The sequence below is a fragment of the Paramisgurnus dabryanus genome, chromosome 2 (genome assembly GCF_030506205.2).
Source record: "Paramisgurnus dabryanus chromosome 2, PD_genome_1.1, whole genome shotgun sequence".
In the NCBI taxonomy this organism is placed as follows: Eukaryota; Metazoa; Chordata; class Actinopteri; order Cypriniformes; family Cobitidae; genus Paramisgurnus; species Paramisgurnus dabryanus.
In genome coordinates, this window is record NC_133338.1 from 31,463,981 (window position 1) to 31,478,260 (window position 14,280).

At 40.3% G+C, this 14,280-nt stretch overlaps 1 protein-coding gene across 1 annotated transcript in view; it reads left to right on the forward strand.

Moving 5' to 3' along the window:
- slc9a5 (solute carrier family 9 member A5) overlaps positions 1 to 11,350 on the forward strand; it is a 35,766-nt gene extending 24,416 nt beyond the window's left edge. Inside the window, exons 11-16 of the mRNA XM_065267706.1 lie at positions 5,725 to 5,816; positions 5,939 to 6,065; positions 6,204 to 6,353; positions 6,744 to 6,816; positions 6,930 to 7,055; positions 7,543 to 11,350. Of these exons, the coding sequence (XP_065123778.1) occupies positions 5,725 to 5,816; positions 5,939 to 6,065; positions 6,204 to 6,353; positions 6,744 to 6,816; positions 6,930 to 7,055; positions 7,543 to 8,096 (1,122 nt within the window). The 3' untranslated portion in view covers positions 8,097 to 11,350. The remainder of the gene's footprint in view (positions 1 to 5,724; positions 5,817 to 5,938; positions 6,066 to 6,203; positions 6,354 to 6,743; positions 6,817 to 6,929; positions 7,056 to 7,542) is intronic.
- The last annotated feature ends 2,930 nt before the right edge of the window (positions 11,351 to 14,280 follow it).

The window sequence follows — 14,280 nt, forward strand, 5'->3', positions numbered from 1 at the left end:
AAAATTGGCATCCACTAGTGATTACACTCCGAGTCACGAGTCAAACGGTCCAAACCCCGTGTCTCGACGATGTTCTGATGCGGAGATATAAGGGTTTGTTTACTCTGTTGCTAGGGTACTGTATTTGGTTGCTAGGGAAAAAATGGCATCCACTAGTGATTACCCTCCGAGTCATGAGTCAAACGGTCCAACCCCCGTGTCTCTACGATGTTCTGATGCGGAGATATAAGGCTTTGTTTACTCTGTTGCTAGGGTACTGTATTTGGTTGCTAGGGAAAAAAATGGCATCCACTAGTGATTACCCTCCGAGTCATGAGTCAAACGGTCCAACCCCCATGTCTCTACGATGTTCTGATGTGGAGATATAAGGCTTTGTTTACTCTGTTGCTAGGGTACTGTATTTGGTTGCTAGGGGCGTGGCTTGGGAGTGGCCAATGATGTGCCCAGTGATTACACTCCGAGTCACAAGTAAAACGGTCCAACCCCCGTGTCTCTACGATGTTCTGATGCGGAGATATAAGGCTTTGTTTACTCTGTTGCTAGGGTACTGTATTTGGTTGCTAGGGGCGTGGCTTGGGAGTGGCCAATTATGTGCCCAGTGATTACACTCCGAGTCACAAGTAAAACGGTCCAACCCCCGTGTCTCTACGATGTTCTGATGTGGAGATATAAGGCTTTGTTTACTCTGTTGCTAGGGTACTGTATTTGGTTGCTAGGGGCGTGGCTTGGGAGTGGCCAATGATGTGCCCAGTGATTACACTCCGAGTCACAAGTAAAACGGTCCAAACCCTGTGTCTCTACGATGTTCTGATGCGGAGATATAAGGCTTTGTTTATTCGGTTGCTAGGGTGCTCAAATTTGGTTGCTAGGGGCGTGGCTTGGGAGTGGCCAATGATGTGCCCAATTGTTACACCCCTAGTCACAAGTTAAACGCTCCAACCCCCGTGTCTCTACGATGTTCTGATGCCGAGATATAAGGCTTTGTTTACTCTGTTGCTAGGGTACTGTATTTGGTTGCTAGGGAAAAAATTGGCATCCCATAATGATTTCACTCCGAGTCACGAGTCAAACGGTCCAACCCCCGTGTCTCTACGATGTTCTGATGCGGAGATATAAGGCTTTGTTTACTCTGTTGCTAGGGTACTGTATTTGGTTGCTAGGGGAAAAAATGGCATCCCATAATGATTACACTCCGAGTCACGAGTCAAACGGTCCAACCCCCATGTCTCTACGATGTTCTGATGCGGAGATATAAGGCTTTGTTTACTCTGTTGCTAGGGTACTGTATTTGGTTGCTAGGGGAAAAAATTGGCATCCACTAGTGATTACCCTCCGAGTCATGTGTCAAACGGTCCAACCCCCGTGTCTCTACGATGTTCTGATGCGGAGACATAAGGCTTTGTTTACTCTGTTGCTAGGGTCCTGCATTTGGTTGCTAGGGAAAAAAATGGCATCCACTAGTGATTACCCTCCGAGTCATGTGTCAAACGGTCCAACCCCCGTGTCTCTACGATGTTCTGATCCGGAGATATAAGGCTTTGTTTATTCGGTTGCTAGGGTGCTCAAATTTGGTTGCTAGGGGCGTGGCTTGGGAGTGGCCAATGATGTGCCCAATTGTTACACCCCTAGTCACAAGTAAACCGGTCCAACCCCCGTGTCTCTACGATGTTCTGATGCCGAGATATAACTGTTTGAATTTTATGTTGCTAGGGTGCTCAAAAGTGGTTGCTAGGGGCGTGGCTTAGTTAGTCTTTAAGGAACCTGAGAGACTGATTGGATGCCTGAGTAAAATGAGCCCACCCCCATGTCTCTATGACACTGTGCTGCAAAGATATCCACCTGGGCATTTTATAATGGCAGTCTATGGGAGGTGTTGCTAGGGTGCCCAAAACGGTTGCTAGGGTAACCTTACACCCCATTGTGGGGGACGTCCTGACAGAGTCTAGCACCCTCTTCAATGTTAGTAACCCACATGTTTCTATGAAATCCTCACTTGGACCTGTGACCTGTCAAATTTTTTTGGCAATGTTAGTCTATGGGATTTTCGCCCCATTGACTTTCCATTAGGGCACTTTTGGGCACCTCTTACACCCCAGGGGTACAACTTACACCCCAATGTGATGTATGTTCTTACAGAGCCTACCACCCTCTTCAAATGCTGTAACCCACATGTTTCTACAAAATCCTAGAGTGGAGCTATGACCTTCCAAAGTTCGACGCAATGTAAAGTCAATGGGACGTTTTCGGGAGGTTTTTCGCGCCCCTTTCGGAAATCCTGCACCCGATCGCTTATAAAAGTCATAGCACACCTCTCCTCAATAATCCGGTCGATTTGAGCCCTCTTTCATGGCACTACGCCAAACCGTGCGAGACGAGTTACGCGCCGAAAAAGTGTCCAGAAAAAGAAGAATAATAATAACTAGATATTAAAGTTTGAAGACAAACTTTATGTTGGCTTGAAAAAGCGTAGCTTGAACGTTTAAAACGGTTTGACAGAAGTTTAGTTTAGTAGGCTATCTGGCTGTTAGAATGTTTAAGTATGAAGGTAGCATGATTAACATTAAGCTAGCATGATGCTAGCATGATTAGCATGAAGCTAGCATGATGCTAGCATGATTAGCATGAAGCTAGCATGATGCTAGCATGATGAGCATGAAGCTAGCATGATGCTAGCATGATTAGCATGAAGCTAGCATGATGCTAACATGATTAGCATGAAGCTAGCATGATGCTAGCATGATTAGCATGAAGCTAGCATGATGTTAGCATGATTAGCATGAAGTTAGCATGATGTTAGCATGATCAGCATGAAGCTAGCATGATTAGCATGAAGCTAGCATGATGCTAGCATGATTAGCATGAAGCTAGCATGATGCTAGCATGATGCAAACATGATTAGCATGAAGCTAGCATGATGTTAGCATGATTAGCATGAAGCTAGCATGATGCTAACATGATTAGCACGAAGCTAGCATGATTAACACGAAGCTAGCATGATGCTAGCATGATTAGCATTAAGCTAGTATGATGTTAGCATGATTAGCATGAAGCTAGCATGATGCTAGCATGATTAGCATGAAGCTAGCATGATGCTAGCATGATTAGCATGAAGCTAGCATGATGTTAGCATGATTAGCATGAAGCTAGCATGATGCTAACATGATTAACACGAAGCTAGCATGATGCTAGCATGATTAGCATGAAGCTAACATGATTAGCTAGCATGATTAGCATGATGTTAGCATGAAGCTAGCATGATTAGCATGAAACTAGCATGATGCTAGCATGATTAGCATGAAGCTAGCAAGATGTTAGCATGATTAGCATGAAGCTAGCATGATGCTAGCATGATTAGCATGAAGCTAGCTTGATTAGCATGAAGCTAGCATGATTATCATGCGGCTAGCATGATGTTAGCATGACTAGCATGAAGCTAGCATGATGCTAACATGACAAGCATGAAGCTAGCATGTTGCTAGCATGATTAGCATGAAGCTAGCATGATGCTAGCATGATTAGCATGAAGCTAGCATGATGCTAGCATGATTAGCATGAAGCTAGCATGATGTTAACATGATTAGCATGATGCTAGCATGATTAGCATGAAGCTAGCATGATGTTAGCATGATTACCATGAAGCTAGCATGATGCTACCATGAAACTAGCATGATTCTAGCATGATGAGCATGAAGCTAGCATGATTCTACCATGATTAGCATGAAGCTAGCATGATTGTAGCATGATTAGCATGAAGCTAGTATGATGCTAGCATGATTAGCATGAAGCTTGCATGAGGCTACCATGATTAGCATGAAGTAAGCATGAGGTTAGCATGATTAGCATGAAGCTAGCATGATTTAACGTGAAGCTAGCATGATTAGCATGATGCTAACATGATTAGCATGACGCTAGCACTATTTGGCGTGCAGCTAACAAGATTTGACATGAAGTTGGCATGATTTAGCATGAACTTAACAAAATGTATTATGAAATTAGCATAAAGCTAGCATGAAACTAGCATGAAGCTAGTTTGACTTAGCATGGAGCTAGCATGAAGCTAACATGACCCAAAGACCCAACCCCCATGTCTCTATGATGTTCAGATCAAGAGATAAAAGGCTTTGTTTATTATGTTGCTAGGGTGTTCATATTTGGTTGCTAGGGGCGTGGCTTAATGCCTCAATAAGAATCCTATTAAGACTGATTGGATGCCTGAGTAAAATGAGCCCACCCCCATGTCTCTATGACACTCTGGTGTAAAGATATCCATCTGGGCTTTTTATAATGGTAGTCTATGGGAGATGTTGCTAGGGTACCCAAAATTGTTGCTAGGGGCGTGGCTAAATAGCTTTGGGGCGATCCTAAGAGACTGATAGGATGACTGAGTAAAATGAGCCCACCCCCATGTCTCTACAACACTCTAAAGTAAAGATATTCCATCTGGGACGCTTTCATTCCCTTATATGGGCATGTTTCCTGCCCCATTATAAGTCAATGGGAAATTTTGGGGGCCTCTTACACCCCAGGGGTATAGCTTACACCCCATTGTGATGTATGTTCTTACAGAGCCTGTCAGCCTCCTTAAATGTGGTAAGCCACAAGTTTCTACAAGTTTCTTACTCACAGCTATGACCCGTCAAAGTTTGTCTCAATGTTAAGTCAATGGAAATTTTGGGGTGTTCGAGCCCCCCGTTTAGGAATTCGGAAGGTCCCATCAGTTAGAAAAGATATAGCACACTAAGTCAGAGCAGTCTGAAGGTCTGTGGAAAATTTGGTGCATGTAGCTTGAAAGCCCTAGGACGAGTTAGTGTCGGAAATTTAGTCTCAGAAGAAAGCGGAATAATAATAATAAAAATAAGTTTAATAGCAATAACAATATATTGGCTTTTTCAAAGCCAACATAATAAATGGAAACATTTCTGCAAGTTCAAAACTAAGTGTGTTTATGTACATTTTGTCTGTTGGACAAAATTTTCAATGCACTGATAGGTCAATTGGTAAGAGAGCTGAAACAGACTGTGATTAAAACCATGATGCCCATGCATGTCAATAGAGATTAGTTAGCCATTTGCCAGAGTTATTTGTGGTAAGTAAAACTGTCTGTGGGGTAAATGTTCAAAGCTTGCTTATTTGAGAGGAGATCTGGTTTCCATCTACAGGGCACAGCAATGAGGGCCAGAGAGAAAGATAGAGAGAGAAGCTCGGATGGAAAGGCAGCTAAACGCACCTTCGTCAAAAATGTGATAATGACACCAACCGAATGCTCATGACATTTATTATACATTCATCAAATACTTACGCTTCAAATCCCCTTAATCTCGGCCTCAGGGCATTCCGAAATACAGCGTTGTTAGCAGAATTCGTTGAAAAAATGCTAATTTACAAGAAAACATGTCAGACGCACTTTTTGAATTGATTTTGAACTGTAATTGAACTGTGAAGAATACTTGATTTTGATTGGCTAGTTGCTGCATTCTGTATATTTTTATACAGAGACTCCATGATCTCTGTCTTCTCAATGTTTTATGTCCATGTATTTATATTTTTAATATAATTGGCAAGTAAGTTTATTTTGTGAACATGACTGGCTGACTGCACAGTAACCCTCACTTGATTGACTCCTATATGTGTGTCAGCCAATCAAAATCAAGGATTCAGCACGCTGTGACACAAAAGTTCACTATTTGATGCTTTCTCAGTAGGAAATCTTTCTGTTTCTCTCAGGGTGGGAACGTGTTGACCTCTGCAAGACTCTCTCTACCGTCCATGGCTAGCAGAACCTCTTTCCCAGAGGCCACAAATGTAACCAACTACCTGTAAGTAATCAGTGTGCGTTTGAGGAAGCATTTTTAGACTTTTAGTAGTGTTTCAATAGTGTTTACATGCATTTCAACACAAGTGTACATGTGTATGTTTGTCTCTGTGTGTGTTCCCTCAGGAGAGAGAATGGGAGCGGTGTGTGCCTAGACCTTCAGGTGATTGACACAGTGCCAGGAGCCAAGATAGAGGAGGAATCAGAAACACATCATGTACTTGCAGTAAACCTCTACCAACCCAGGAGACGGGTATAAAACAACCACACAGCCTCACTCTTTCTTTCTATTATGATTCTGTGGATTATAACATTGTATAGCAGTAAAATATGCAACATGTTTAAAACTTTGATTGCATCAATAAACAGTTGCTCTCCTCTGTTTCTGCAGTACCAGTCCCACTACAGTCGCCACTTCATGACAGTCGGCGACAAAGAGAGACAGGACAGGGAGGTGTTTCAGAGGAATATGCGTAAACGCCTTGAGTCCTTCAAATCCACTCACTACAAGCGCCACAAAAAGGACCGCAGTCAAAAAAAGGCAAGAGTTGAGTTAAGACACCTGAGCTGAGTTAGCTGGACCTGAGAGAGGGCTACTGAATGGTAATCCATGAGAAGCAAGAATGTGTGTGTGTGTGTGTGTGTGTGTGTGTGTGTGTGTGTGTGTGTGTGTGTGTGTGTGTGTGTGTGTGTGTGTGTGTGTGTGTGTGTGTGTGTGTGTGTGTGTGTGTGTGTGTGTGTGTGTGTGTAAGGTCACAGTTACCCAAAGGCAATGTTTAGACGAGGCTAAAGTGTGTTATTACTTGTAGTTATCATGAGTGATGGGTTGCTGGTTTATTGTGTTAAAGATAACTTATCTTTGTCCTTTGATGAAATTGCATTATTTTCCATCTCCCTCCTAATTAATTAAAAATATTGAAACTTATTACAGCAGAAAGGGTCAGATACTAAAGATCAAGACATCAATGATAAACCCAGGCGTAATGTCAGCTGGCAGGACAAAGGTTGGTCACTAGATGTACTTGGAGAGAATATGTTATATTTAATTCAATGACCGTTTGCCAATATAAAATCCCTGTTTGTTGTATGTAATGTGTTTTTGTACACACATGTTCAGATCCAGTAGTGGTACCACTGTGGATTGATGAAGACAAACATTCTGAACCAGATAAAGATGAAGACGTGGGCATCACTTTTGTGGCTCGCAAGACTCCAGAAACACCAAAGGAGAGACCAAAATCAGGTGAAGAATGAACACAGTTGTGTCTATTACCATAACAAAGATTAACAATTAAAGGGGCCATGGCATGGCAGACTTTTTTCATGTTTAAGTGCTATAATTTGTTTCCAAGTGCTTCTATCAACCTAGAAAATGTGAAAAAGATCAACCCAGTAACTTAGTTTTGGTAAACCATTCTCTGCAAGAATGAAAAAAATGGGGTCACTGTAATTTGGCTCTCCTTATGATGTCATAAGGAGATCTTATTATAATAATACCGCCCCTTAATCTACACTATCCAACCACGGCACAGCCATTTAGTGTAGAGAGAGAGAGAGAGAGAGAGAGAGAGAGAGAGAGAGAGAGAGAGAGAGAGAGAGAGAGAGAGAGAGAGAGAGAGAGAAAATAAACCAAACATTTATTTGACATAAAAAATTATTGTTACATGTCCCCTTTAATAGTAACCTATCCCTAACATTGATGTCCTCTTTGTTTCTTTCGGTTCTCTTAGTGCCAGCTTCAGTGGATGTGTGTCAGAGCCCAGTTGCAGCCCCTCCTTCACTCACATGTGGAGAGAAAAACCTGCCATGGAAAAGCGGCACGGGTTCCCTCCCTCCCTGTGTATCTGTGGAGGCCACTAAGATTATTCCTATAGACCTGCAGCAGGCCTGGAATCAGAGCATCTCCTCTCTGGAGAGTTTGGCTTCTCCGCCTGCTGCTCCGGAGCCTCTGCACCCACGTGTGAGTGCCCTCTCATGGCTAGGTGGACCTCTGCGGACCCCTTCAAAGGAGAAAAATGGTACTGGTGGTGCAGGATCAGGAAGAAGTACAACAGCCCAGAGTTTAGGCCAGTTCCAGTTTCCTACAAGGAAGGAGGAAGAGGAAGAAGCTAGCCTTTCTCAACATCAGCAGGAAATACAGTCACTAATGTCGTCTTTAAGACCACCACCGCATGCTGCCCAACCTGCTGGAAAGAGAAGAAACCCTTGTGTTTATCTTAGGAGTCTGGTGACAGTGCCACCTTCAGGTGGGCAGCCACACAGCAGGAAACCCACCCAACTGTAGAAACTATATCTTTCCTATTGTTTCTTATCAATCATCTTACTTGCAGGCACCATTTAATAGCCTTTTCAGGCCAGACTTTATTTTTTCACTAAATTGTCACTTTTTAAAAGACTTTATAATTTGGTTTCATTTTTAGCACAAGTACATTTAAAAATAGTTTGTATTGTTTGCTGAGAGTCAAGTGCTTGTGTGTTTGGCAGTTTCTCTCACACAGAAAAACCATTCCAGTTCCTGTTTGTTTATTTGTTCATTAGTTTAAAGTCCTCTGCCCTGTATTATATACCTGTGTATGTCTGGGTGTCACAATCTAAAGCTATTGAACATATATAAGGCTATACCACATTCCAAAGACTTTTTGGGTGTGCCCATAAAACATTATTCCTCTTTTAAGCCCCGTTCAGACCGCCAGTGACTTGCAGTGGCAGAGCGACATGATCTACAGTAATTCACTACAATGGAAGCTTTGCAACTCCCGGTGACACAAGCGAAAGTGGCAATTGGTGACAGTATGTGGCCGTGTCCAGCGACGCGACATGGTTGACAAAAATTTTACTCTATGCAAATCATAAGCGACTTTTGCGAGTGACTAGTACCAATGAGAGTGAAGCACTCGCGTCTCTCGTGAGTTGCGGTGGCCAGTACTCGTTTGTTTATGACAACCAGAATTAGGAACGTTTCCCAATGACCTCCTTGAAAGCATTCCTAATTCTGGATTACACACATTGAGGACGTCGCTGGTGGTCTGAGCGAGGCTTTATTCAGCCCAAACATTAAAGTGCAGAGAGCAAATTGGCATATCCTAATGACATACATTTGGGGTGGGACTATTTGTTTGTCTTACCAATGGCAGATTGAGGGGGTGTTAAAAACATGTTTGGAAACCAAGACCAATTTTACCATTTTATCCAACTAGTGAAATTACACACAGAAATGACCCAATTTGCTTTTATCTCACAGCTTTAAATCCTCACTCAAAGGAGAAGTAGTGATTTCAATAAGGAACCCTATCTTTGCCAGGACCCTCATGCAAATGATATTTACATTTTTATATAACCATTTTTTTCTGGTTATATAAAGGTTAAATAAAAAAGAGACTGGCACAAAAAGTAACAGGTATGAAGAAAGCACATGACCACCGACATACTCACTATGTCTTTAATTCTACTTGACAGCCATTATGTTTATATTAATTTTAAAATTGTATTATGAGTAAATTATATGGTAGCTTTCAATAGATGTAAATATGCATAAATAGTCCACACCCACTAGAGTAATAGGTGATAAAATAATTTTTGACTAAACGGTTCCGTAAAGAACCTTTAACATCCGAAGATTATAAAAAGATAAGAAAGAAATGGTTCTTTGAAAAACCCGTGACCAAAAGGAGGAACCAAAATTGAATTTTTAAGAGTCTACCAACTCCTATGCAGCACATTACCTTTTCTCTGTTGTTGTGTTTTACAAAATAGCGTTGTCTTAAGTTTTTTTTTTTGTTAGTTATTAATGTCATTATTTTTTAGTTATTTATGCTTGGCTTTCATTTCTGTTGTTTGTATGTAATTCAATCTACAAAGACAAAATAACCAAAGTGTTTTGTTTTATTTCTTTATTTTATTTGCTCTATTATTTCTATGTGATACGATATTTATTATCACTAACATAATCAATAATTTAAAATCACTTTTTGTGCTTTATTTAGTAGTAGGGGGCTGAAAAAACTGTCACTGTGTTTATATTTGTGCCTAATCATACATGTACTGCAGGTTAGATGTGCTGTAGAATATGTATATCATTTACAGAGAGAATGCACAGACTCATATATGTAATCTAATGTATGTACCATTATTTCAGTGAGGTTTTGTGTGTCAAACAATATGCAGACATTGACTTTTGTTTCAACGAATTCCAGTTTGCCTCAATTTGCAGTTCTTATTTAAAGGAAAACTTAGTTTTTTTAATTTTACTATGTTCTTACCTCAACTTGGATGAATTAATACATACCTATATTTTTTTCAATGTGTGCACTTAATCTTTGTTCAATGCATCATGAATGTGTTAGCATGTAGCCTAGCCCCATTCATTCCTTAGGATCCAAACAGGGATGAATTTTGAAGCCACCAAACACTTCCATGTTTTCCCTATTTAAAGACAAGTAAGTATGGGGGCACAAAATAAAATGTGGTGATTTTTTAAACAAATTAAAAAAAGAACTATATTGTATGGTGGGAGAGCACTTAGTTTGCAGCACTTAAAAACATGGAAGTGTTTCATGGCTTCTACATTCATCCTAAGGAATTCACCATGTGCTGTACAAAGATTAAGTGCACGCATTAAAAAAAGATAGGTTGTATTAATTTGTCTTAAGTTAAGGTAAGAACATAGTAAAATATTGATAAATGGTGGTGTTCTCCTTTAAAGAATGGCAAATGCATATGTCTTATGTCTATTGCAGTGTATGTCTTAATACTTTATAATTGTTGACATATCTTAAATGAATATTAAAAATACATAATTTAGGTTTTGCACTTTAAATGAAAAGCCATTTAGCCCAGAATGCACATGCAGTGTGGTACCACTTGCTGACCATTTGTTTTGTTTTTGCTGTCTTGTTGTGTGTATTTTGAGGATTGTTGTGCCTTGAAAGTGACTGTGGTAGAAGCAGAGAAAGAGTTGTTGTTGGTCTATATTGTGCCTGTAAACAGTATGGAGGGATTCTTGTCATGTTAGCAGAAATATTGCCCCAATCATTGATTTAACCACTTGAAACATAACTGGTATTTAATTAAACAACCAATACATTAAAAATGAATTTTTAGTTCTTACATATTTTCACATGTAAATGTTTTTATTTTTGTAGGTATCTGGAAGATATCTGTGGGCCAAAAATTAAACAATAGACAGGAAATCCTTTATTACGAATTATAAAAGTTTTTGTCACTCTAATTTACTGTTTTAAGATAAATATATATATGCTTGTATAATCTAGTCTGTGTCATTTTCAGCTGGTCTCAGCTGTTCTTTCATTAGACACCCTGTGAAGGAAAACTGTGGTCAATAATAAGGTTATATTTAAATTTAAGCCCATAGTCCCAGTGGTGCAGGCAGGGCTTCCATTTTCAGCCCTCAAAAGACTGCAACACATTTATGTGCTAATGTGCCATTTTCCTTTCTTTGAGCTTTGAAATAGGTTACAGCCATTAAAGTGGAGACTTCAGACTGTTTTCACAAACTGACTTGACCTAAATAAAAGAAAAGACAAAAATATATTACTTGCACAAAGTACTCTTGTATTCTTGTTAATAAATTAATTGTATATATATATATATATATATATATATATATATATATATATATATGAAGATTTTTGGTTTAAAAACGAGATAACTCCGTTTTTTAATTTTTCAAAAATCTAATTTTTTGATTGTACATTCCAATTAATATCAAACTGCAGTTCGTTTGTTTAAATTTAAGCCTTCATAACTAAAAAAAAATACAGCTACGTAGCACAATAAAACATGCTAAAATATTAATAAACAGATTTTGACAAAAAAAAATCTCGTTTTGGAACCAAACTCTTCGTAATTTCAAGCTATGTAGTTCCTGTCTTGCCAGCCACGTGATTTAGCGCATTAATATGTATGACGTCTTCGAGCGCGTGCTCACATTCAATCAGAATTTACAGTCGAAATATTTTTTTCATAAACAAACATTTAACGTTTTTAACAACGTTTTGACGCTTTAAGTAACAGACTTTGCATTTTTACCTCGATAGGAAACCAGGAAAATGCACCTATGCCATGTTTCTGTCGCCTCAGGTAACAGATTAAGTTACAATTTTTTGTCTGTTTGATGTTAGAACTTTACAAACTATGCATTTAAGTAGATTAAATATGAATGTATATTAATAAAAAACACATAAATTGCAGTAATTAAATGTAATTGCAATCGTTGTTAAATTAGGCGCGTAGCATGTGTTTGTGTAGTTTCAACTTCACTGCGTGCATTGAACACTTATTTGAATATCCCTTCATCAAGTTTCATGTGAGAAAACACTTTGATTCCTCACAGTTTGGTATACTTTTCCGAGTATCTGGCAAGTAGAAATGTAGCAACAACCATTTCTTGTGTAGCCTAAGTTACTTTGAAAGAGTGCTTATAATCTGTTATATAGTGCTGGGACCCTGATTAGGCATATAGCTGTCGTCATTATGGAGCCCCCAGAAACCATCTGAAATATGACTGATAGTTTCAAAAGAATGTAGTTGGAGGTCTTCAGGGCTCAGTACACAAGCTCAGTCAGGAGCAGTATTAGACCACATATGCCTGAGGTGAATTTAGTTGTTAATTTGTTAGCTGTAAATCTGATAAAAGCCTGATTTAGTTGATGAAACGCTTGTTTTTCTGCCCACCAGGGTTGTCTTGATATTGTGATATTTAGTATATCTACTTTGCTCATATCCACGTGTATATTCTTTTAGACAGGGATCAAATTGGCGTCTACTTCTGTACTTGCGTTTTGTGATATGTGAAATGAGTAGTATGTCTGTATACTTAGTGGGAAATAGCTGGATGGTCTACTGCAGGTGTCTCCAGCTTGGTGAGCTACGGTCCTGCAGACTTCAGCTCCAACACACCTGTCTGTAATTATCAAGCAATCCTGAACACCTTGGCTGCATTCGAAAGCTCTAAAATCATGCTGACTTTGGAGGTAGCATTCCAAGGCAGGAAGCATCAAGGGTTGTCCGCATCCAAAGTTTGGTGTACTTCCTGACTCCTGAGATACCTTCATCGTGTTGTCCCACAATTCTATGCATCGGCATGCGCGGGGGGTCGAGCCTGGTAGTGTTCGAAAAAATAAAATTGGCGGCCAAGGAAGCAGCTTCAGCACAAATTTAGTGTAAAGTTATATTTTCACTTTTTACACTTTTTTATTGCATTTCAAATGAGAAATTTGTGTTGTAGTTTTCAAATATTCAATTAGTTAGAGGTGCTCTCTGTTCATATTTTAAACAGAATTCTGAATTCTGGCTGTCTGAATGTGTTTCCAGACCTGCCTTCATACCGCCGAAGTCATTGCCTCATGAGGCAGCAAGGCGTTAATGCTTGACGGAAGGCTTGTCTGAAGCGTGGCCAACGGCCAATCACAGTGGCCGCAACACAAGCTCCGATCTTCCATAAACGTAATTGGCTGGCTCTGCCTAGATTATTTGCATAAGGCGATATGATTGGCGTTGCCGCTTGAAAAGTTGAGAAATGTTCAACTTCTGATGCGAGCAACGGCACTGACGCGACGCTGACGGATCCACAATTCAGTTCGGCAACCAACGCATTATGTCACCCATTAAAAGTGAATGGGAAGCGTTAGCGCTTACACCCTGTGTGAATGCACCGTAAGGGGGCGTGCACACCAAAGCTTTGACGCCGGCGTATGTTTTCAATTGTTTCTAATGGAAGCGCTGTGTTTTTTTAAAAAGCCAGCAGCTGCCATTTTTTCCCGCGCTGAAAGCCAGAGCTCAGGGGTGGGACAAATATCACAACAACCAACCGGCGCGTCGTACAACGACTGATAAACAAAGTAGGAGTATCACAGCAACCAAAGCGCTCCGCTGAAGAAAGCTGTCAGTCGGCTGAAATAAAGCGGTCCACCAGGCGTTTTCAGCCAAGTAAAAAAGCTTTGGTGTGCATGCCCCCTAAGCTTTCGGACCCAGCGCTTGATTAGCTGTTTCAGCCGTGTTTAATTGGAGTTTAAGCAAAAATTTGCAGGACGGTAGCTTACCTGGAGAAGGGTTGGAGACCCCTGGTCTACTGCTTCCACTAAGATATTTTTTAGTTTGCATGGGATAGATGGTTTGATGTAAATTTGTGTGTAATAGAAATACTAATATTTTAAGATGTAATGCAATTTATAGCCTGTTTTATGCAATAATTCATCAATGCTTCCATATATTCTTGGTAGAGACGCACCGAATGTTCAGCAACCGAGTGAACAAGTGAAATGGACGAATGAATTTTACTGAACAACGGGGTCTTTGATGTAGCGATCAAGTAACCAGCGCAGAGTAAGGCTTCAGTCACACCAAAAGCGCTTTAAACGCTTGCAAACGCAAGGCGCGACGCACTGCCTTTTAAAAAAAAAGAGCAGTGCGACGCGGCTTTTCATATTGCTAAGCAACCACCGAGTCAG